Raw genomic sequence first — 23205 nt, 5'->3', positions numbered from 1 at the left:
CACAGTAAAGGCATGTGAAATATCCTTGTACACATGTTAAACCTTTGCACCAATTATATACTGTATATAAACAATTATACTTATATGTAAAAAGTATAATTAAGAATTTAAAAAAACATTTGCATTATAATTGTTTACCTACCTTTATAAAGCCAACTTATTATTTATGCATTTCTTTATTGTGTTGAACCATAATGAGGTAACAGTGACCTCCTCAGGACAAAGGCGGTATTGCAGGAAGAGGATAACGCGACATCAGCGCTGCACGACGTGGACGCCCGAAGGGAGGGGGAGGAATTCTCTTCAAAATAAAAGCTTACCATCGCGAAAAAACGCTCCCACGCTTTCAATAACTGACCAAATCTACTAAAATTATCCTTTAAAATAGATCATATGAAATATAATTTATTTTATGCATCCCTAAATGACACATTTAAGCAGCGTAGTAATGATAAAGCTTTTACCGCGAAGGCGGAGCAAAGCCGCTGCTAGGCTTGATGGATGCAGGGATTTTTCTGGATGAGTTGAGTGCAAGCAGGCAGACCATGTAGAGAAAAAACAACCATGGATTTGCCAATTAATTGTTTTTAATTGGACAAATAATCACTTTTTGGTGCGATTGCGTTGCCTTTTTTTTTTTATTACAGTCGCCTGCGTGTCTGCCTGTGAGCGAGCTAGCTAGCTGTCACTTAGCCAGGAGCCACATCAGCTGCAGTTAGCATTAGCAGTTAGCATTCAGGTAAGTCTCAATCGAAGCCGCACTAATCTTGTTTTATTGCTGACATGACGTCATTTCCCAGACTCCGCATCATGGCAGAGGGCATCATGAGCAAGGCAGCCACCATGGAGATCCCCATCAACAGCAATGGAGACACCGGGACTCAAGCAGAGGATGACAGCCTGGAGCAGGTAAGTCTTCCTCCACTTTATCTACTCAACTGCAGAGAGGACTGGGCGTCAATGTTCCCTTCAATTTGTCATGTGTGTGAGCATTCAGTGGAGCCCATGTGAGCAACATCAGACGTTCACACTGTGGCTCCACCAGCAGCACACCTGTCCCAAACCTGACTAAATAACAAGTTCAATCTCCATCCGTCCATCCATTTTCTACCTCTTGTCCCTTTCGGGGTCGCGGGGGGTGCTGGAGCCTATCTCAGCTGCATTCGGGCGGAAGGCGGGGTACACCCTGGACAAGTCCCCATCTCATCAGAGGGCCAACACAGATAGACAGACAACATTTTCTTATTATTATAATCAAATGACAGCTGTCATTTCCATTTCTAATATAAGTGTTTAGGCCCACTTACAATGACAATAACAAAAAATATTGTTTTTCATGAACTGTGTACTTGTATTGTTTGTCTGGGTGGAGGTCCTGCTTTGGAAATAATTTGTACCCCTTTCAGACATTGCATTTAGTTCCCATTAAAACATTCACATGTTGCACAATGAGATGAAAATATATATTTTATTAGTGTTTATTTAATATACTAACAGCATTTCATGATTAATATTTATAGATTTAGATTCCTAATAAATGACACTAGAATAAGCACACATTTGATTGGTAAATCATAGTGTAACGACCTGGAATGACACTTTATGTCTGGTATTGGAGTTGTCCGACTTTTTGTGTGGCTGTAAACGCATCACTGGCTAAGTGCCATATGTGCATGTGTTGGCGCAAGTGAGAAAGAGCGAGCGGCTGCTGTTGATATAACAAAGTTGCTTTTGGTCTGGTTTGTACTGCAGAAAATGACCAGTTTTGCTAGATATAATTTTTTTTTACTAATGTTTTGGGGATGTGTTTATGGCCGACAATAAAGAGTTTTGCTCAGTAAAGTGATCGATGGAATTCATCAATCAATCAATCAATCAATCAATGTTTATTTATATAGCCCTAAATCACAAGTGTCTCAAAGGGCTGCACAAGCCACAACGACATCCTCGGTACAGAGCCCACATAAGGGCAAGGAAAAACTCACCCCAGTGGGACGTCGATGTGAATGACTATGAGAAACCTTGGAGAGGACCGCATATATGGGTAACCCCCCCCCCCTCTACATATCCATTGCAAGTGTCCTCAAAGCGTCCCGACAGACGTTACAATGTTTGAACAATGATGACGATAACTGTTTTCCCTGTCGTGTCCGTGTGTCGAAAATTGTTATGCGCTTATTTTTTTATTTGATTTTGTGCGTGGCATAGATTTGCCGTGCGCAGAGAACGCTTGAGCAGTGCACAATTGCACAGGCGCACACCTTAGAGGGAACGTTGCCGGGCGTCCATTTGGGCTCAGGTGTTTTCTTAAAGTAGGTTGACCATATTGTGAAATCCCAAAAAGAGGACACATATATAGGGATGATGTTTGATAAGAAATTATCGAGTTCAAGCCCATTATCGAATCCTCTTATCGAACCGATTCCTTATCGATTCTCTTATTGAATCCAAATAGGTTGTTGTATATGGAAAAAACACAATATTTGGTTTAACAAGAGCTCACTTTTATTTTATAAGAAAAAAATAAAATAAAATAAATAAATATTGACTGTTACCCCCCCTAAAAAAATAAAAAAAATAAATATTGACTGTTGTTACCCAAAGTTTTTCAGAAAAACAAATATATACAGTAACACAAACACAACCTGTCTCTGTGATCACTATAGGTGTATAAATAATAATATAGTGTTAAATAAAATCAGTCCCTTGGGCACAAAATAATACAGCTCTCCAAAAAGTGCACTTCTGCTGCTATTGGAACATACTAACTACACACCAGGGGTGTGGGAAAAAATCAATTCGAATTGCGATTCTCACGTTGTGCGATTCAGAATCGATCCCCTAGAGGGGGGGCGGGGGGTTACCCACACATGCGGTCCTCTCCAAGGTTTCTCATAGTCATTCACATCGACGTCCCACTGGGGTGAGTTTTTCCTTGCCCTTATGTGGGCTCTGTACCGAGGATGTCGTTGTGGCTTGTGCAGCCCTTTGAGACACTTGTTATTTAGGGCTATATAAATAAACATTGATTGATTGATTGATTGATTGATTGAAAAAAAATTAATTAATTTTTATTTTTTTTAATTAATCAATCCAACAAAACAATACACAGCAATACCATAACAATGCAATCCGATTCCAAAACCAAACCCGACCCAGCAACGCTCAGAACTGCAATAAACAGAGCAATTGAGAGGAGACACAAACACGACACAGAACAAACCAAAAGTAGTGAAACAAAAATGAATATTATCAACAACAGTATCAATATTAGTTACAATTTCAACATAGCAGTGATTAAAAATCCCTCATTGACATTATCATTAGACAAAATAAAATAAAAAGAACAATAGTGTCACAGTGGCTTACACTTGCATCGCATCTCATAAGCTTGACAACACACTGTGTCCAATATTTTCACAAAGATAAAATAAGTCATATTTTTGGTTCATTTAATAGTTAAAACAAATGTACATTATTGCAATCAGTTGATAAAACATTGTCCTTTACAATTATAAAAGCTTTTTACAAAAATCTACTACTCTGCTTGCATGTCAGCAGACTGGGGTAGATCCTGCTGAAATCCTATGTATTGAATGAATAGAGAATCCTTTTGAATCGGGAAAAAAATCGTTTTTGAATCGAGAATCATGTTGAATTGAAAGAAAATCGATTTTGAATCGAATCGTGACCCCAAGAATCGATATTGAATCGAATCGTGGGACACCCAAAGATTCACAGCCCTACTACACACACAGGCAGACAGCTACCAAACAATCCAAGACATCTAATAAAGTTCCAAAGCAGATTAATCCATTTAGGCTCTTTATTGTTGTTGATCTTGCTTTGTCTTTTCCTATCTTTACTTTTGTCTTGCACTGGACTGTTCTTTTGGGGGGTTTTTTAAACTGAAATACACACAATGACAAATGTATAAGCTATGTGATTCAATTAACATACTGAAATTTAATACACAATATGTAAATATTAGCTTCACACAAATATACAGTACTATCAGCAAACAAATACTTCTGAGTAGAGATGTCCGATATTATCGGCCGATAAATGCTTTAAAATGTAATAAAGGGAAATTATCGGTATCGTTTTTTTTATTATCGGTATCGTTTTTTATTTTTTATTTGTATTTATTAAATCAACATAAAAAACACAAGATACACTTACAATTAGTGCACCAACCCAAAAAACCTCCCTCCCCCATTTACACTCATTCACACAAAAGGGTTGTTTCTTTCTGTTATTAATATTGTGGTTCCTACATTATATATCAATATATATCAATACAGTCTGCAAGGGATACAGTCCGTAAGCACACATGATTGTGCGTGCTGCTGGTCCACTAATAGTACTAACCTTTAACAGTTAAGTTTACTCATTTTCATTAATTACTAGTTTCTATGTAACTGTTTTTATATTGTTTAACTTTCTTTTTTATTCAAGAAAATGTTTTTAATTTATTTATCTTATTTTATTTTATTAATATTTAAAAAAAGGACCTTATCTTCACCATACCTGGTTGTCCAAATTAGGCATAATAATGTGTTAATGCCACGACTGTATATATCAGTATTGGTTGATATCGGTATCGGTAATTAAAGAGTTGGACAATATCGGAATATCGGATATCGACAAAAAACCATTATCGGACATCCCTACTTCTGAGTGTTGAAACTATTTCGATGGTGGGAATACACGACTGGCAGCCATTTTAAATCCTCAAAACATCCATTGAAATCGTTTTTCAATAAACATCTTAGTATCAAATTAAACCACTTTCCACCTTAATATTAAGTTACATAAACAAGTTAAACAGTTTACTTACAGACTTATCTTTTCCAAGGCTTGTAAGAGCTAACACAACTTGTCTACTTCCCAATTGTCTCATGAACTGAACTGACGTCGCCAACCCGGAAGTGCCCAAACTATTGACGTGTAGTATTTTCATATCGCCACAAGGTGTCAGTAAGAGTCTACAATCAAATGGGCATAACATTGCCCATTTGGGATTCGTTCCCAGGGATTCAAATAAAGAACCAACTCTTTTTCTTTACTATAGTGGCCTCGATAACGGGAACCGGTTCTCAAAAAGGGATTTGAGTCCATGGAATCGGTTCTTTTCTTATCGAACAACCGGGAGAACTGGTTTCGAACATCATCCCTACACATATATGCGTGCCAAGGCCGGGACTAGGTGAAAATTTGCCAATGATACTCGAACTTGCTTTATAAATAATGTATTTATTTAAATAAAGCATTTTTTCTCCTCTGTTGTCAGCAGTGTTGGCGCTAGGAATTTTCAAAATGGGGTCCCAGGAACCCCATCAAGTCATAAAAATGGGGTCCCACAGTAATTTTTTGGGGTCCCACTTTTTTGTAAGCGTTTTGAAAACAAATGATAAACGTATGCATTGTCCTGTTATATTTCACATTCTATATTGTGTTTTAGAAAAAGGTTGTCATGAACGCTACTTCATTCATTAAAAGAAATGATAAAAAAAAGAAAACAAATGAAATACATATGTAAATGTATTCAGTTATAAACATTCATTCACTTTTCTTTCCTTCATGGATCTACACTTTACCACTGCTGGTATTTTTTTCTATGTTTTTATTTAATAAGTTGTAGGTGTATTTATTTCAGTATAAAAGTGTAAAAAGTGTTTTGCTTGGGTCATGAAATGATGATAAAGGTGTGCCAGGGCATACATACATTTTATATTTAACGCTTAAATCTCTGAAGTCTACATCAACTTCACATCTATTCCTCATTTCAAAAGGTTTTAGTTTTTTTTATGTTGTTACTTGTTTGTTTTCCGCCCTTTTTTGTCAAACAAAACTATGTTTTTAATGGCAAACACACAAAATATGCAAAATCTTCCACCAAAATTATTTTTCAAAGTGGAATATTTGATGTGAAGTAATGGGAACCTTTGATAGGTCAATAATTCATAATAACATTGATTTTGATTCAATATTATGTTTTGAGCAATGACAGTTTGAAAGGAATTGACTAACGTGGACCCCGATAAGTTGAAAAACTTATTGGGGTGTTACCATTTAGTGGTCAATTGTACGGAATATGTACTGTACTGTGCAATCTACTAATAAAAGTCTCAATCAATCAATCCACTCCCTCGCTCTCTCGCTCTCTCTGTCTCTGCCCCTCCCTCACGAATGCTGCTGCATGCGCACAATTTTTTTTCTTAACCCTGAACGTACATTGAAAATACAGCCAACCCTAATTAAAAATGCCGGACATTTGAGGCATTTAAGAAACTCGGCCCGGACAGCCCTGCAAAATCAGAATCAGAATAGTTTTATTGCCATTGTTTGAGAACGGGTTCACAAACTAGGAATTTTTCTTGATGTAAAAGAAGACACATGGTCAGTCTAGAATATCTCCATGTTAAGAAACTCGGCCCGGACAGCCCCGCAAAATCAGAATCAGAATAGTTTTATTGCCATTGTTTGAGAACGGATTCACAAACTAGGAATTTTTCTTGATGTAAAAGAAGACATGTCCGGGGAAAAGAGGACGCATGGTCAGTCTAGAATATCTCCATGTTAAGAAACTCGGCCCGGACAGCCCCGCAAAATCAGAATCAGAATAGTTTTATTGCCATTGTTTGAGAACGAGTTCACAAACTAGGAATTGTTCTTGATGTAAAAGAAGACATGTCCGGGGAAAAGAGGACGCATGGTCAGTCTAGAATATCTCCATGTTAAGAAACTCGGCCCGGACAGCCCCGCAAAATCAGAATCAGAATAGTTTTATTGCCATTGTTTGAGAACGAGTTCACAAACTAGGAATTGTTCTTGATGTAAAAGAAGACATGTCGAGGACGCACGGTCAGTCTAGAATATCTCCATGTTAAGAAACTCGGCCCGGACAGCCCCGCAAAATCAGAATCAGAATAGTTTTATTGCCATTGTTTGAGAACGAGTTCACAAACTAGGAATTGTTCTTGATGTGAAAGAAGACATGTCCGGGGAAAAGAGGACGCATGGTCAGTCTAGAATATCTCCATGTTAAGAAACTCGGCCCGGACAGCCCCGCAAAATCAGAATCAGAATAGTTTTATTGCCATTGTTTGAGAACGAGTTCACAAACTAGGAATTGTTCTTGATGTGAAAGAAGACATGTCCGGGGAAAAGAGGACGCGTGGTCAGTCTAGATTCTAGAATATCTCCATGTTAAGAAACTCGGCCCGGACAGCCCCGCAAAATCAGAATCAGAATAGTTTTATTGCCATTGTTTGAGAACGGGTTCACAAACTAGGAATTTTTCTTGATGTAAAAGAAGACATGTCCGGGGAAAAGAGGACGCATGGTCAGTCTAGAATATCTCCATGTTAAGAAACTCGGCCCGGACAGCCCCGCAAAATCAGAATCAGAATAGTTTTATTACCATTGTTTGAGAACGAGTTCACAAACTAGGAATTGTTCTTGATGTAAAAGAAGACATGTCCGGGGAAAAGAGGACGCACGGTCAGTCTAGAATATCTCCATGTTAAGAAACTCGGCCCGGACAGCCCCGCAAAATCAGAATCAGAATAGTTTTATTGCCATTGTTTGAGAACGAGTTCACAAACTAGGAATTGTTCTTGATGTGAAAGAAGACATGTCCGGGGAAAAGAGGACGCATGGTCAGTCTAGAATATCTCCATGTTAAGAAACTCGGCCCGGACAGCCCCGCAAAATCAGAATCAGAATAGTTTTATTGCCATTGTTTGAGAACGAGTTCACAAACTAGGAATTGTTCTTGATGTGAAAGAAGACATGTCCGGGGAAAAGAGGACGCATGGTCAGTCTAGAATATCTCCATTTTAAGAAACTCGGCCCGGACAGCCCCGCAAAATCAGAATCAGAATAGTTTTATTACCATTGTTTGAGAACGAGTTCACAAACTAGGAATTGTTCTTGATGTAAAAGAAGACATGTCCGGGGAAAAGAGGACGCATGGTCAGTCTAGAATATCTCCATGTTAAGAAACTCGGCCCGGACAGCCCCGCAAAATCAGAATCAGAATAGTTTTATTGCCATTGTTTGAGAACGAGTTCACAAACTAGGAATTGTTCTTGATGTGAAAGAAGACATGTCCGGGGAAAAGAGGACGCATGGTCAGTCTAGATTCTAGAATATCTCCATGTTAAGAAACTCGGCTTCAGCTCCACCATGATGTCTTGTTTGTAAACACAGACACGCCCCACACCCACACCCACACCCAGACACACACACAGCGCCTCTTCTCTTGTCCTCGTTGTGACACAGGAAGAATCAGAAGGACGACACTGCAACTCTCCAATAAAACACACTCACATCTTCTGTTTCTAGCCGATACTACATAAAAAATAACGTAAAATGACGCAGTAACGCATCATGTAGTAACGGTAACTGAGTTACTGAATATAAAAAATAACGCGTTATACTACTAGTTACCGCCGAAACTAACGGCGGTACAGTACTTTGTAACGCGTTAGTCCCAACACTGATAATAACTAGGACATTGGCATTAAATTGGTTTTAAGTGGCATTAAAAGGTATTCTATTAGATTTGCTGACCCCCGTGTTTTGTTGTTGCTGGAGCAGGATTTACAGCAGGTGATGGTGTCTGGGCCCAACCTCAATGAAACCAACATCGTCTCAGGAGGATACGGGGGACCAGCAGGGGGCATCATTCCCACCAGCAGCATTAAAGGTATTGTTTACTGCAGCAGCACTGATCCATGGGCTCACCTGAGAGGCACATAACAAATGGAAACTTGAAGACATTTTGCATTTGCACTTGATTTACTGCCACCAGGCAGCTGCCGACCTATAAGCCAGCGCTTTATGTTCTATCATATTACGTATCATCTCATAGGGCCTGCAATTCGTTTCAACCCTGAGTATTTGGACAGAAGACGTGGCCCTGCGCTTGCACCAGGTGCTTTCTGAACATGGTTCTCACGTTAACCCCTCGCTTTTTGCACCTGTGTCCAGTTGGCCCCCCTTATCGTTGGGAATATACAATTAACACTGACATTCATTTGTGCTGTAAATACTTTTGTTTGTGCCGTTACAGTTTTTAAACTGTTCTCAAATAAATTTTCTCACTTGTGACATCATCCAGCCCCCCCACCGTATCAAAATCTCCCCAGACTTGTCCCATTTGTTTGTGCTACTTTTGTTTTGTCTATTATAGATGGTATGTTATTATCTATTACAGTTTTTATGTTATTAACTATTATCGTTTTCATGTTATTAACTATTATAGTTTTCATGTTATTAATTATTATAGATTTAATATTATTAACTATTATAGTTTTTATGTTATTAACGATTATAGTTTTTATCTTAACAATTATAGTTTTTATATTAACTATTATAGTTATGTTAACTATTACCGTTTTTATGTTATTAACTATTATAGTTTTTATGTTAACTATTATCGTTTTTATGTTAACTATTATCATTTTATGTTAACTATTATAGTTTTTATGTTCACTAAATTGTTTGTTTAACTATTACAATTGTTATATTATTAACTATTATAGTTTTTATGTTATTAACTATTATCGTTTTTATGTTAACTATTATCATTTTATGTTAACTATTGGAGTTTTTATGTTCACTAAATTGTTTATGTTTAACTATTACAATTGTTATATTATTAACTATTATAGTGTTTATGGAAATAACTATTATTGGTTTTATGTTGACTATTGTAGTTTTTTATGTTATTAACGTGTTATTATTCATAACCAGCCCACGCACCTTGTTAAAATCTCCCCAAATTTGTCCCATTTGTTTGTGCTTTATTTTGTTGTCTAACTATTATAGTTATGTTATGGGGCTGGTTATGAATAATTACATGTTACTAACATAAACACTAATAGTTAATAACATAAACATTTTAATAGTTAATGACATACAAACTATAAAAGTTAATTACATAAAAAATATAATAGTTAATAACAAACATGTTAATAGTTAATAACAAAATCTATAATAGTTAAGAACATAACTATAATAGTTAACAAAAAACTCACAGTTAATAACCTAAAAAACTATAATAGTTAATAACATAAAACTATAATAGTTAATAACATAAAGCTATAATAGTTGATAACATAAAAACTATAGTAGTTAATAATGTAAAAACTAATAGTTAACCACATAAAACTATAATAGTTGATAACATAAAAACTATAGTAGTTAATAATGTAAAAACTAATAGTTAACAACATAAATACTATAATCGTTAATAACATAAACACTATAATAGTTAATAGCATTACAACTATAATAGTTAATATAAAAACTATAATATCTATAATAGTTAATCATGTAAAAACTAATAGTTAACATAAAAACTATCATAGTTAATAACATAAAAACTATAACAATTAACATAAAAACTATCATAATTAATAACAGAAAACTATAATAGTTAATAACAAAAACTATAATAGTTAATAACATAAAAACTATGATAGTTAATAACAAAAACCATAATTGGTAATAACATAAAAACCACAATAGTTAATAACATAAAAATTATAATAATTAATAACACAAAAACTATCATAGTTAATAATATAAAAACTATAATAGTTAATAACATAAAAACTATAATAATTAATAACATAAAAACTATTATAGTTAATAATATAAAAACTATAATAGTTAATAACATAAAAACTATAATAGTTAACATAAAAACTATAATAGTTAACATAAAAACTATAATAATTAATAACATAAACACTATAAAAGTTAATAATATAAAAACTATAATAGTTAACATAAAAACTATAATAGTTAATAATATAAAAACTATAATCGTGAATAACATAACTATAATAGTTAATAATATAAAAACTATAATAGTTAATAACATAAAAACTACAATAGTTAATAACATAAAAAATATAATAGTAAATAATGGCACAAAGGAAAATGTTTCGGGCATAAAAGTAGCACCAAGTATTGTCAGTGTTATTTGAATATTAATAAGGGGGAAGACATGACACAGGTAGTTTGTCATTGGTTTCTCATGGTTTCAGTCCCGCTTGGACTCAGGACTAAGGACTTGATTGCAGCCTTGCTTGCACGCCTTGAACTCCCACTTTTAGCAGCCTAAAAGGCAGAAAGAAGGGTGCACTAACAAGCTGCTGTTATCTGTTTGATGTAAACACCTTTGTGTCATGAAGAATGAAGTGTGCATGATCTCATTAATAACCCCTGTGATATTTTAATACCTGAGTTAATATAAAAACTATAATAACAAAATCTATAATAGTTAATAATGTAAAAACTAATAGTTAACATAAAAACTATAATAGTTAATAACATACAAGCTATAATAGTTAATAACATAAAAACTATAATAGTTACTAATATAAAAACTATAATAGTTAATAACATAAAAACTATAATAGTTAATAACAAAACTATAATAGTTAATAACATAATAACTATAATAGTTAATAACATACAAGCTATAATAGTTAACATAAAAACTATAATAGTTAATAACATAAAAACTATAATAGTTACTAATATAAAAACTATAATAGTTAATAACATAAAAACTATAATGGTTAATAACAAAAACTATAACAGTTAATAACATAAAAACTATAATAGTTAACATAAAAAATAATAGTTAATAATTAATAACATACAAACTATCATAGTTAATAATATAAAAACTATAATATTTAATAACATAAAAACTATAATAGTTAATATAAAAACTATAATAGTTAATAACATAAAAACTATAATAGTTAATATAAAAACTATAATAGTTAACATAAAAACTATAATAGTTACTTATATATAAACTATAATAGTTAATAACAAAAACTATAATAGTTAATAACATAAAAATTATAAAAACATAAAAACTATAATAATAACATAATAACTATAATAGTTAATAATATAAACACTATAATAGTTAATAACAAAAACTATAATAGCTAATAACATAAAAACTATAATAATAACATAAAATCTATAATAGTTAATAACATAAAAACTATAATAATTAATAACATAAAAACTATAATAGTTAATAACATAAAAACTATAATAGTTAACATAAAACTACAATAGTTAATAATATAAAAACTATAATCATTAATAACATAACTATAATAGCTAATCATATAAAAACTATAATAGTTCATAACATAAAAACTATCATAGTTAATAATATAAAAACTATAATAGTTAATAACATAATAACTATAATAGTTAACATAAAAACTATAATAGTTAATAACATATAACTATAATAGTTAACATAAAAACTATAATAGTTAATAACATAAACATTATAATAGTTACTTATATAAAAACAATAATAGTTAATAACAAAAATTATAATAGTTAATAACATAAAACTATAATAACATAAAAACTTTAATAATAACATAATAACTATAATAGTTGATAATATAAAACCTATAATAGTTAATAACAAAAACTAATAGTTAATAACATAAAAACTATAATAGTTAATAACATAAAAACTATAATAGGTAATAATATAAAAACTATAATAGTTAATAATATAAAAACGAATCGTTAATAACATAAAAACTATAATAGTTAATCATATAAAACTATAATAGTTAACATAAAAACTATAATAGTTAATAATATAAAAACTATAATCGTGAATAACATAACAACTATAATAGTTAATAACATAAAAACTATAATAGTTAATAACATAAAAACTATATTAGTTAATAATGGCACAAAGGAAAATGTTTTGGGCATAAAAGTAGCACCAAGTATTGTCAGTGTTATTTGAATATTTGAATATTAATAAGGGGGAAGACATGACACAGGTAGTTTGTCATTGGTTTCTCATGGTTTCAGTCCCGCTTGGACTCAGGGCTAAGGACTTGATTGCAGCCTTGCTTGCACGCCTTAAACTCCCACTTTTAGCAGCCTGAAAGGCAGAAAGAAGGGTGCACTAACAAGCTGCTGTTATCTGTTTGATGTAAACACCTTTGTGTCATGAAGAATGAATGTGTGCATGATCTCATTAATAACTCCTGTGGTATTTTAATACCTGAGTGCCATGTAAGCATGTGGGCCAAACTAATTCATCATACTTGGCTCCTCCCACTCTCATCCTCACCCCATCACACATTCCAGACATTCGCACCAAATCACGGGCCGCCAACTTGCAAAGCAGCTCAGGTATGTTTCATCATCATCATCATCATCATCATCATCATGTCCGCCCTCGCCTCATTTCATCATAAACAAACTGTTGCTCTTCTTTTGCAAGGCGGCGCAAACCACAACGCCTGCGGTGCAAGTGAGGAAGTGTCCCGGGGTGTGGCCGTGGAGAAACTGGACAGTGTGAAGAAATGGGGCATCAACACGTATAAGGTAATAGCAAACACCACACCAGGAAATGCCTCACCTCCAATTACCATACCAATATTTTGGTACAGGTACCAAAATGTATTTGCATACTTTTCGATACTTTTCTAAATAAAAGGCATCACAAAACATTTCATTATTGGCTTTATTTTAACAATAAATCTTATTGTACATGAAACATATGTTTCTTATTGCAACTTAGTCCTTAAATAAAATAGTGAACATACTAGACAACTTGTCTTTTAGTAAATGTAAATGTGTTGTACTTGAATAGCGCTTTTCTACCTTTTTTAAGGAACTCAAAGCGCTTTGACACTATTTCCACATTCACCCATTCACATTCACACACTGATGGCGGGAGCTGCCATGCAAGGCGCTAACCACGACCCATCAGGAGTGTCTTGCTCAAGGACACAACGGACGTGACTAGGATGGTAAAAGGTGGGGATTGAACCAGTAACCCTCTGATTGCTGGCACGGCCACTCTCCCAACTTCGCCACGCCGTCCCCTAGTAGTAAGGAAACAAACAAAGGCTCCTAATTAGTCTGCTGACGTATGCAGTAACATATTGTGTCATTTATCATTCTGTTTATTTATTTATATATAATTTATTATTTTGTCTACATTATGAAGGACAAACTGTAAAAAATTATTATTAATAGAGATGTCCGATAATGGCTTTTTTGCCAACTCTTATATCTGCTGCTATAAAAACATTTCTTATTGCTTTAGCCCTGTGTTGCACCTTTCCTGCTTCCGGCTCCCAGACCGTAGTCGAGGAGCGCAGGGGAGACACTCCTCCAGGGCCGATGTATTCTCGGGGGCAACACCCTTCACTCTACCCGGCAGTGGGTCTCCACAGCTCCAGACTCCAGGGTAAATGACGAGTCCGGCGATTAGTTGCAAATCGTGGCTTTATTGAGGTCTTGCACACAGCCAATCCAACAAAACACTAGCCACTCCCCGCAGTCATGCTACTGCTCCCTCACCTCGCTCGCCCACACACTCACCTCACATGCTGTCACATATTAAAGGGCCACACACACACATACGCTACTCTCATAACACATGTTAACCCATTTGAAGAGTCACCACCGCATTCAAGCAGCCTCTCCTCGGCGAGTCAGGCAGGGCTAAAGCAATAACAAATGTTTTTATAGCAGCAGATAAGTCCATATTGCATTAGAAACTAGATTTTGACCCACTTCTATGGTGGAAGAACAATGAGCCCATATATCCTCTTACTGCCAAGTTAGCCAGGCTGGGGGGGGGAAGAAAAGTTAATCTGAGGCTGAGTTGACTTGAAACTGTTTAATGTTGCACTTTTTATATGTAGAAGAAAAGTTTTGTCATTTTATTTAATCTGAGCACCAACTAGAGGACCCCGACTTAAACAAGTTGAAAAACTTATTGGGGTGTTACCATTTAGTGGTCAATTGTACGGAATATGTACTGTACTGTGCAATCTACTAATAAAAGTCTCAATCAATCAATCAAAAAAAGCACTTTATATGTAGAAAGGATTTGTTAAGAAACCATTCTGAGCCTTATCTTATTTAGTTTTTATTTTAAACTGTATATGTTGACCACATTAACCCTGGCAATGGACCCTGTGTGTATATGTATGTTATGCCATTGTTTACAAATTTGGTAAATAAATAACCAAAAACTGTATAATTTGTTGTTTTCTTACTGTACCGAAAATGAACCGAACCGTGACCTCTAAACCGAGGTACGTACCGAACCAACATGTTTGTTTACCGTTACACCCCTACAAAATATACATGAAATATTTGAGTTAAGAAATGTTATTGACATGCATTTGTACAAATAAGGCCTGCCTGATGACTCCTGTAACGTGCAGAGCAAGTCCAGTACCAATGAGTTGGGCGTCCTCTCCCCGCAGTGCACCAAGCAGATGTTCTCGGAGCGTTTTGGCCGTGGCTCGCGGACCGTGGACCTGGAACTGGAGGCTCAGATCGAGGTGCTCCGAGACACCAAGAGCAAGTACGAGAACATCCTGCGCCTGGCCACCGCGCTCACCGAGCACTTCCACAGCATGGTGCAGACCCAGCAGGCACTGGGGGACGCCTTCACAGACCTCAGCCAGAAGTCTCCCGAGCTGCAGGTGCCGTACCCCTCCCTGAGCGCCCTTTGACCCGCCTCGCTAACCGTTTGTCCCTCCCTGCAGGACGAGTTCGGCTACAACGCTGAGACGCAGAAGCTTTTGTGCAGGAATGGCGAGTCCCTGCTGGGCGCCATCAGCTTCTTTGTGTCCAGTGTGGACACGCTGGTCAACAAAACCATGGAGGACACGCTGATGACCATCAAGCACTATGAAAATGCAAGGTGCTCCAGGGTTGCGCAATGTGGACGATATACATAGGTCAGGGGGGTCCAACTTACGATATAGGTCAGAGCGGTCCAACTTAGGACTCGCTGGCGTCTTCAGTTTGGCCCGTGAGACGTTAGAAAAATGAATCTTTTTTTTTTCTTTCTGTTTTTTTAATTTTTATTATGGGCCTGCTGCAATTCAAGCAGCCCATATTATTATTATTATTATTATGGGCCTGCTGCAATGTAAGCAGCCCATAATATTATTCCTCATACTTCAACTTTTATTATTATAGTTACGCAAGTTTCTCTTACGATTAATACGAGATGGATCGGCCAATGAACCCCCACATACCGTATTTTTCGGAGTATAAGTCGCACCGGCCGAAAATGCATACCGTATTTTTCGGACTATAAGTCGCAGTTCTTTTTTAGTTTGGCCGGGGGTGCGTTTTATACTCAGGAGCGACTTATGTGTGAAATGATTAACACATTAGCGTAAAATATCAAATTATATTATTTAGCTCATTCACGTAAGAGACTAGACGTATAAGATTTCATGGGATTTAGCGAATAGGAGTGACAGATTGTTTGGTAAACGTATAGCATGTTCTATATGTTATATTTATTTGAATGACTCTTACCATAATATGTTACGTTAACATACCAGGCACCTTCTCAGTTGGTTATTTATGCCTCATATAACGTACACTTATTCAGCCTGTTGTTCACTATTCTTTATTTATTTTGGTGTTGGGTTTTATCAAATACATTTCCCCAAAAAATGCGACTTATACTCCAGTGCGACTTATATATGTTTTTTTCCTTCTTTGTTATGCATTTTCGGCCGGTGCGACTTATACTCCGGAGCGACTTATACCCCGAAAATTCGGTAATAAAGAAGGAAAAAAAACATATATAAGTTAATTTTTTTATTTTTTTATATTTATATATATATATATATATATATATATATATATATTTTTTTTTTTTATTTTTTTTTTTTTTTTTTTTTATTTTTTTTTTTATTTTTTTTATTTTTTTTTTTATCTTTCCTTTCTAATCCATTTTCTACCACTTGTTACTCTTGGTGTCTCCTAGCCGCTCAGGCAAATCATATTGTCTAAAAATGAATTTTCCCATCGATAACGTGACAATGTTAAATGTTGATGAACATCAATGTTAATTGATGTTATATATATATATATATATATATATACAGCCTGGCCCCCGGCCAAATCTTTTTAACCCAATGCGGCCCCCGAGTCAAAAAGTTTGGGGACCCCTGCCTTACAGCCTTGTCACCTGATATGTGAGACATGCAAAGCATCCTTAGCATGCCATCGTTAGCACACATGCTAAGTGTTGCATTTTAATGTAAGCATGCTAATGTTTTAGGCTAGCTCTATAGCTCATTTTGTACAGTTACACCTAAAACTCATGGATTCAGACACTCAGCACCATCTTCAAAGTACGGCGGCTTCCTGCGACACCCGGCCAAAGGTCCAGGGCACAGATAGCAGGCCCATCAAAATTTCCGCGGGAATTTTCTAGTTATTATTATTATTATTATTATTAATCAGTCCAACATTTATTTATTTTTTTATATATTTAAAAAAAAAAAAAATTATTAATCAGTTCAACAAAATAATACACAATAATAATACAATTCCAATTCCAAGACAGCAATCAACAGAGCAATTGAGAAGACACACAAACATGACACAAAACAATCCAAAAGTAGTCAAACAAAAATTAATAATATCAACAACATAGCAGTGATTAGAAATCCCTCATTTATATTATCTTCACAGCCGTTTATAAAAAATAAAATAACAACATTGAAAAAATGAACAATAGTGTCACATCTCATAAGCTTAACAACACATTGTGTCCAATATTTTCCACAAAGATAAAAATATTTTAGGTTCATTTAATAGTTAAACAAATTTAAATAATGGATCCTATATTCCAATATATGACTCATTATTATCTCAACTAAATACATTTTTTTCTACTGATGTCATCTCCATAGCTTGTGTATACCAGTCAGTATGAGTTGGACTATCAATTTTAATATTACCCTTTTTGTTAAGATGCATATTGAAAGAAATGCATTTTTACTCTTTGATGACACGTTACTAAATGGATGCAGATCACCAGGAATACACGTTTGCAGTGTCATTGGGATGTTTATATTTAGGAATGTGATTGCTTCTTTTGTTGTTTTCAACCATAGGAATATCTGACAGTGATTGCTGCAGATTTGCTGTCATCTTGTGGACAACGACAGTAAATCAAATCATTAGCTATGTGCACATGGACACATTTAAACGGATTAAAAGCCTAACCAGAATAAAAAATGCTTCACGTAAACACGCCGTTCGGAATATCCCGACCCGATCACACATGTTCGTATCAAAATTTCCTTCCAAATAATGCCGAAAGTCGTTCGGATTGTAGCATATGAAAACACATCTTCTGAAATTCGGGTTAGAATAACCCTTACTGCCCATGTCTTTGATGTCAGATATACTTTGGTGGTGGAGCGGGGACTACATTTTATAGTCTTGGAATGAAGCGGTTGTACAGAAGTTGCGTTATATACTGTTGTTGCTTTAAAACGAGACTAGCAAGAACAAAAGTATGGTCTGGAGTTTCAGGTGTCGATGTAGCGATAAAAAATGGGATCCAGTTGTCGTCTTAACGAGCTGTTTTATTTACAAATGTACAGCTAATTCAAGTGCTAACTGCTAGCTTCAGACACTTACACAGAATGTCACAACATAAAGACGCACCACAACCCGTACACAATCACAACATTAAAAGTAAAGAACAGCTCCATCTCAAAAAGAGAGGTAAAACAAAAGTAGTGAACAGAATGGAAAAAATGATAAATACTGTGATAAAGTTGAACAAGCAGAAATGCACAAATCCATGTTTGTTTACAGTTGAAGTCCACTGCTTTTCAGCACCTGCAATGATGGCGCTATAGCACAAACAATAACGCACCTTTTCGTTGATGTTATGTGCTGCGCATGTCAAAGTAAACTGTTTGAATTTAAGCTGTGATGCATGAAAATAAATGTCATAATCAGATCATTGTTTAACATTCTAATCCCAACAATGATCAGATTAAAGAAATGTTGTCCATGTACACGTGGCTAATGACAACAAATTGTGCTATGATGAAAATACAACACAGAATTGACTTATATGACCCAATCAAAACAACCTTTCCTACCGGCAAAAAAAAACAACTGCTACCAACACAAAAAGTCAACATACAACCTGCTCACTGAACTCTGTGGATATTATTTATAAAAAATAAAAAACATGTCCATGCACCATAAACAATTTTAAATTACACTTATTTAAATCCATTATAATGCATGACGGGAAAAATGCAAAATACTCTGTGTAACATATGTTGGCCGGTTCGTCTCGTATTAATCGTAAGTGGAAAAAATGTGAGGAATAATAAAAAGAAAAATAATAATAAACTGCGAAGTATGAGCAATAATATATAATTTTAGTGTTTAAAAGCATATGTGTGAATGTTTGGAGCATTCACACAATTGACAAATAGATGAATACATTTTGATCAAATAATACAAAAGGAAATGACGCAGCAGTTAAATGAGGAGCCTGTTTTGAAATGATTATCACTAATATAATATATGGTGATGTACATCGTTATCGCAAGAGGCTACAATACATATCGCGATACAGATTTTAGGCCGTATCGCCCAAAGTAGAACAGGCTGTGGAAATACATTCACCCTGTCCCTTTTTTTCTGTCCAGACTGGAGTTTGACGCCTACCGGTCCGATCTGGAAGAGCTGAGTCTGGGTCCGAGGGACAGCGCGGCGGTGGTGCGCATGGAGATGGCCCAGCACGACTACCAGGTCCACAGGGACAAATACGAACGGCTGCGGAGCGACGTCACCATCAAGCTCAAATTCTTGGATGAAAACAAGGTTTGTATTAAAAAAAAAAAAAAAGACACTAAACTTATGTCCCCTTAGGTCAGTACATTTTAGAGAAGGGGTGTCCAAACTATGGCCCGCGGGCCAAGTGCGACCCGCCAGCGTGTACAGTTTGGCCCGCGAGATGTCACAAGTTTATATATGTTTATATAAGTATAAATATGTATATATATTTATGTATGTATATGTGTGTGTGTGTGTGTGTGTGTGTGTGTGTGTGTGTGTGTGTGTGTGTATATATATATATATATGTATATATATGTATGTATGTATGTATTTATGTATATTAGTATATATGTATGTCACAAGTTTGTTTATATAAGTATAAATATGTGTATATATATTTATGTATATATACGTGTATATATTTATATATGTGTATATACGTATATTAGTGTATATATATATATATATGTCACAAGTGTATTTATGTTTGTATAAATGTAAATATATTTTTGTATATATATTTATGTATGTATGTGTATATATGTATATTAAAATATATGTACATGTGTGTATATATGTATGTACTGTATATGTATGTATATGTATATTAGTATACAGTATAAGTATACATGCGTGTATATATTTATGTGTATATTAGTATTTATGTATGTCACAAGTGTATTTATGTTTATATAAGTATAAATATGTGTATATATATATATATTTATCTATATATGTATGTGTATATATGTATATTAAAATATATATATATACATATATGCATACATATAGATGTACATATATGCATACATATACGCATATACACATATGCATACATATACAGTACATATATATATATATATATATATATATATATATATATATATATATATATATATACACACCTATGTACATATATTTTAATATGCATATATACACACATAAATATGTAAATGTGTGTGTGTTTTGAACTGATACTGTACCAATTCCTGGTACACTTCTCAGTGTTGAAATCGCCATGTAATATCACTAATGCTAATAAGTAGCATGTAAATGTCCAGTGTAAATTAGCATTAAGCTGGCGCATTTTGAAAAGTGGAGCCTTACTTTTGAGCGCTTTCTGCCAGCTTTATTGGCATGTAAAATTCTAAAGATGACCTGGAGGCAGTCTGCTATGAGTACGATTGTTTGCCTGCCAAGTACTTGAGTCGATGCCGAGTCTGCCACCAGACGTGATATCCATGTGCCGGTACCTATAAAATAATCAAATTCAGTACCCAATTCTCAGCTGATTATTAAACAATTGCTCTCGTAAGTCAGAATCCTGTTGATTTTGAATACTACATTACAGCGGATAAGCTCTCAAATTCTAACACATTGTGCACTTTTTGATAAAAGCATGAAACTTCTAGCATAGTTAGTATATACCATAATGATTATTTTCAGATTTGACCTCTGAGGACCATGAGAGGTCAAATTCAAGATGGCCGCCAGTCCACCAGGTCTAATGTTCAAACGTGCTTACATTTGGAAACCTATTAGTGAAGAAAAACATGTAATGTGTCATTTTCTACTAAATTGGGGATGCCCATTCATTTGGTGATACTTTTGAGACCACCAGAATTTAAGAACATGCACTCAGGTCAAAGTCAAGGTAAACATTTACAAAAAAAATAAGCAGGTGACATTTGGAAATGGACACCTAATAGAGTCAATGTGGCAAATTGTGTTATTTTGTGTGTGCGTGTAGTGTTGTGTGGTGACATTATGTATTGTATAGAGATATTTTCGTTTTTTCTTTAATGAAGGTAATTGCATGACAACATCTTTGACCACCCTAAACGATGAAAGGCGACCACCTTAAACGATGTGGCATGACACCTTAAACGATGTGGGGCGACCACCTTAAACGATGTGGCATGACACCTTAAAAGATGTGGGGTCACCACCTTAAACGATGTGGCCTGACACCTTAAACGATGTGGGGCGACCCCCTTAAAGGATGTGGCATGATGTAAAGTCAGTTGTTGTGTGTAACCTGTGCTGACACCGTGTGCAGGTGAAGGTGATGCACAAGCAGCTGCTGCTCTTCCACAACGCCATCTCAGCCTACTTCGCTGGCAACCAGCAGCAGCTGGAACAAACTCTGGTCCAGTTCAACGTCAAGTTGAAGCCTCCGGGCTCAGACAAGCCGTCCTGGCTGGAGGAGCAGTGAGGAGGACGTGGTGGGATGGCAGAGGACAGCCTTTAAGTGGATGATGTTACCGCTGCAAGTATTTCTTTGTTACCTTTTAGCCTGTTTGTGTAACACATGTACAGTACGCACCTGCAGTGTGGCACAGTGGAACCTCCATTTACAAACCCCTCTATTTACAAACTTTCCGCCAAACATGTCTCGGTGTACGAACGCTTCATTCATTCTTTCATTCGTTCACCAAGTTTGATCTATTTTGTTACTCAATATGGGCCCAAAAAGGCCAAGAAACCAGCCTGGAAAGAAGGGCGGAATTGCTGTGGACTTAGACTTACGGAAGAGAGGGAACCTTCGCCGCCTCGTGACGGCACCTTGTGTCCTTTTGTAGGTTCAATGCCACATTCTCTGACAGCAAGGTAAAGAGGGTTTGACTTTTATTATTATTATTATTGTAGCAACATGGTTGTTAACGTTTTTGAGAGCACCAAAGGGACTTTCGTGTGCGTGCGCACATTGACAGTTTAGCTTGTCGTTGTTGTTGTGTTGTTTTGACAATGTTGATACATTACCTCTTATGTTTATATACATACATATATATATATATATATATATATATATATATACAGAGGTGGGTAGTAACGCGCTACATTTACTCCGTTACATCTACTTGAGTAAATTTTGGGATAAATTGTACTTCTAAGAGTAGTTTTAATGCAACATACTTTTACTTTTACTTAAGTATATTTATAGAGAAGGAACGCTACTTTTACTTCGCTACTTTTATCTACATTCAGCTCGCTACTCGCTACTAATTTTTATCGATCTGTTAATGCACGCTTTGTTTGTTTTGGTCTGTCAGACAGACCTTCAAAGTGCCTGCCTTACTGGTGACGTTTCACTTCGTTCTACCAATCAGATGTAGTCACTGGTGACGTTGGACCAATCAAACAGAGCCAGGTGGTCACATGACCTGACTTAAACAAGTTGAAAAACTTATCGGGGTGTTACCATTTAGTGGTCAATTGTACGGAATATGTACTGTACTGTGCAATCTACTAATAAAAGTTCCAATCAATCAATCAAAAGTGTGAAGGAAAAAAGATACTTTTTTATTTCAACCGTACATCCCGTCAAAAGCCTAAAGACTGACTGCACAGTTCCTGTCTTCACAATAAAAGTGCCGCTCCATCGCGCCTGCGCTTTCAAAACAAGAGTCTCCGAAAGCCAGCGCAAACAAGCTAGCAAGCTAAGGAGTTTGACGCCAATATATTTCTTGTAAAGTGTATAAAAACGAATATGGAAGCTGTACAAATAAGATGCCAAAAACC

General features: G+C 35.3%; 1 protein-coding gene across 3 annotated transcripts; it reads left to right on the top strand.

Annotated features, from left to right (window-relative positions):
- The first annotated feature begins 497 nt into the window (after positions 1-497).
- On the top strand, positions 498-22482 carry LOC133614182 (arfaptin-2-like). Of its 3 annotated transcripts, XM_061972006.2 has the most exons (10): positions 498-739; positions 801-909; positions 8608-8716; positions 8882-8944; positions 13180-13224; positions 13316-13419; positions 15321-15542; positions 15606-15763; positions 19554-19728; positions 21743-22482. In XM_061972006.2, the coding sequence occupies exons 2-10, from the start codon at positions 811-813 to the stop codon at positions 21896-21898; spliced, it is 1131 nt and encodes a 376-aa protein (XP_061827990.1). In that variant the 5' UTR covers positions 498-739; positions 801-810; the 3' UTR covers positions 21899-22482. The 3 variants fall into 3 exon arrangements, with proteins under 3 accessions (XP_061827990.1, XP_061827991.1, XP_061827992.1); XM_061972007.1 differs by lacking the exon at positions 8882-8944; XM_061972008.1 differs by lacking the exons at positions 8882-8944; positions 13180-13224 and having other exon boundaries at positions 21743-22481.
- Positions 22483-23205: the final 723 nt, after the last annotated feature.

This window comes from Nerophis lumbriciformis, linkage group LG17, assembly GCF_033978685.3.
Source record: "Nerophis lumbriciformis linkage group LG17, RoL_Nlum_v2.1, whole genome shotgun sequence".
In the NCBI taxonomy this organism is placed as follows: Eukaryota; Metazoa; Chordata; class Actinopteri; order Syngnathiformes; family Syngnathidae; genus Nerophis; species Nerophis lumbriciformis.
The sequence above is the reverse complement of the archived record's forward strand: the minus strand, read 5'-3'. Positions and strand labels throughout refer to the sequence as shown.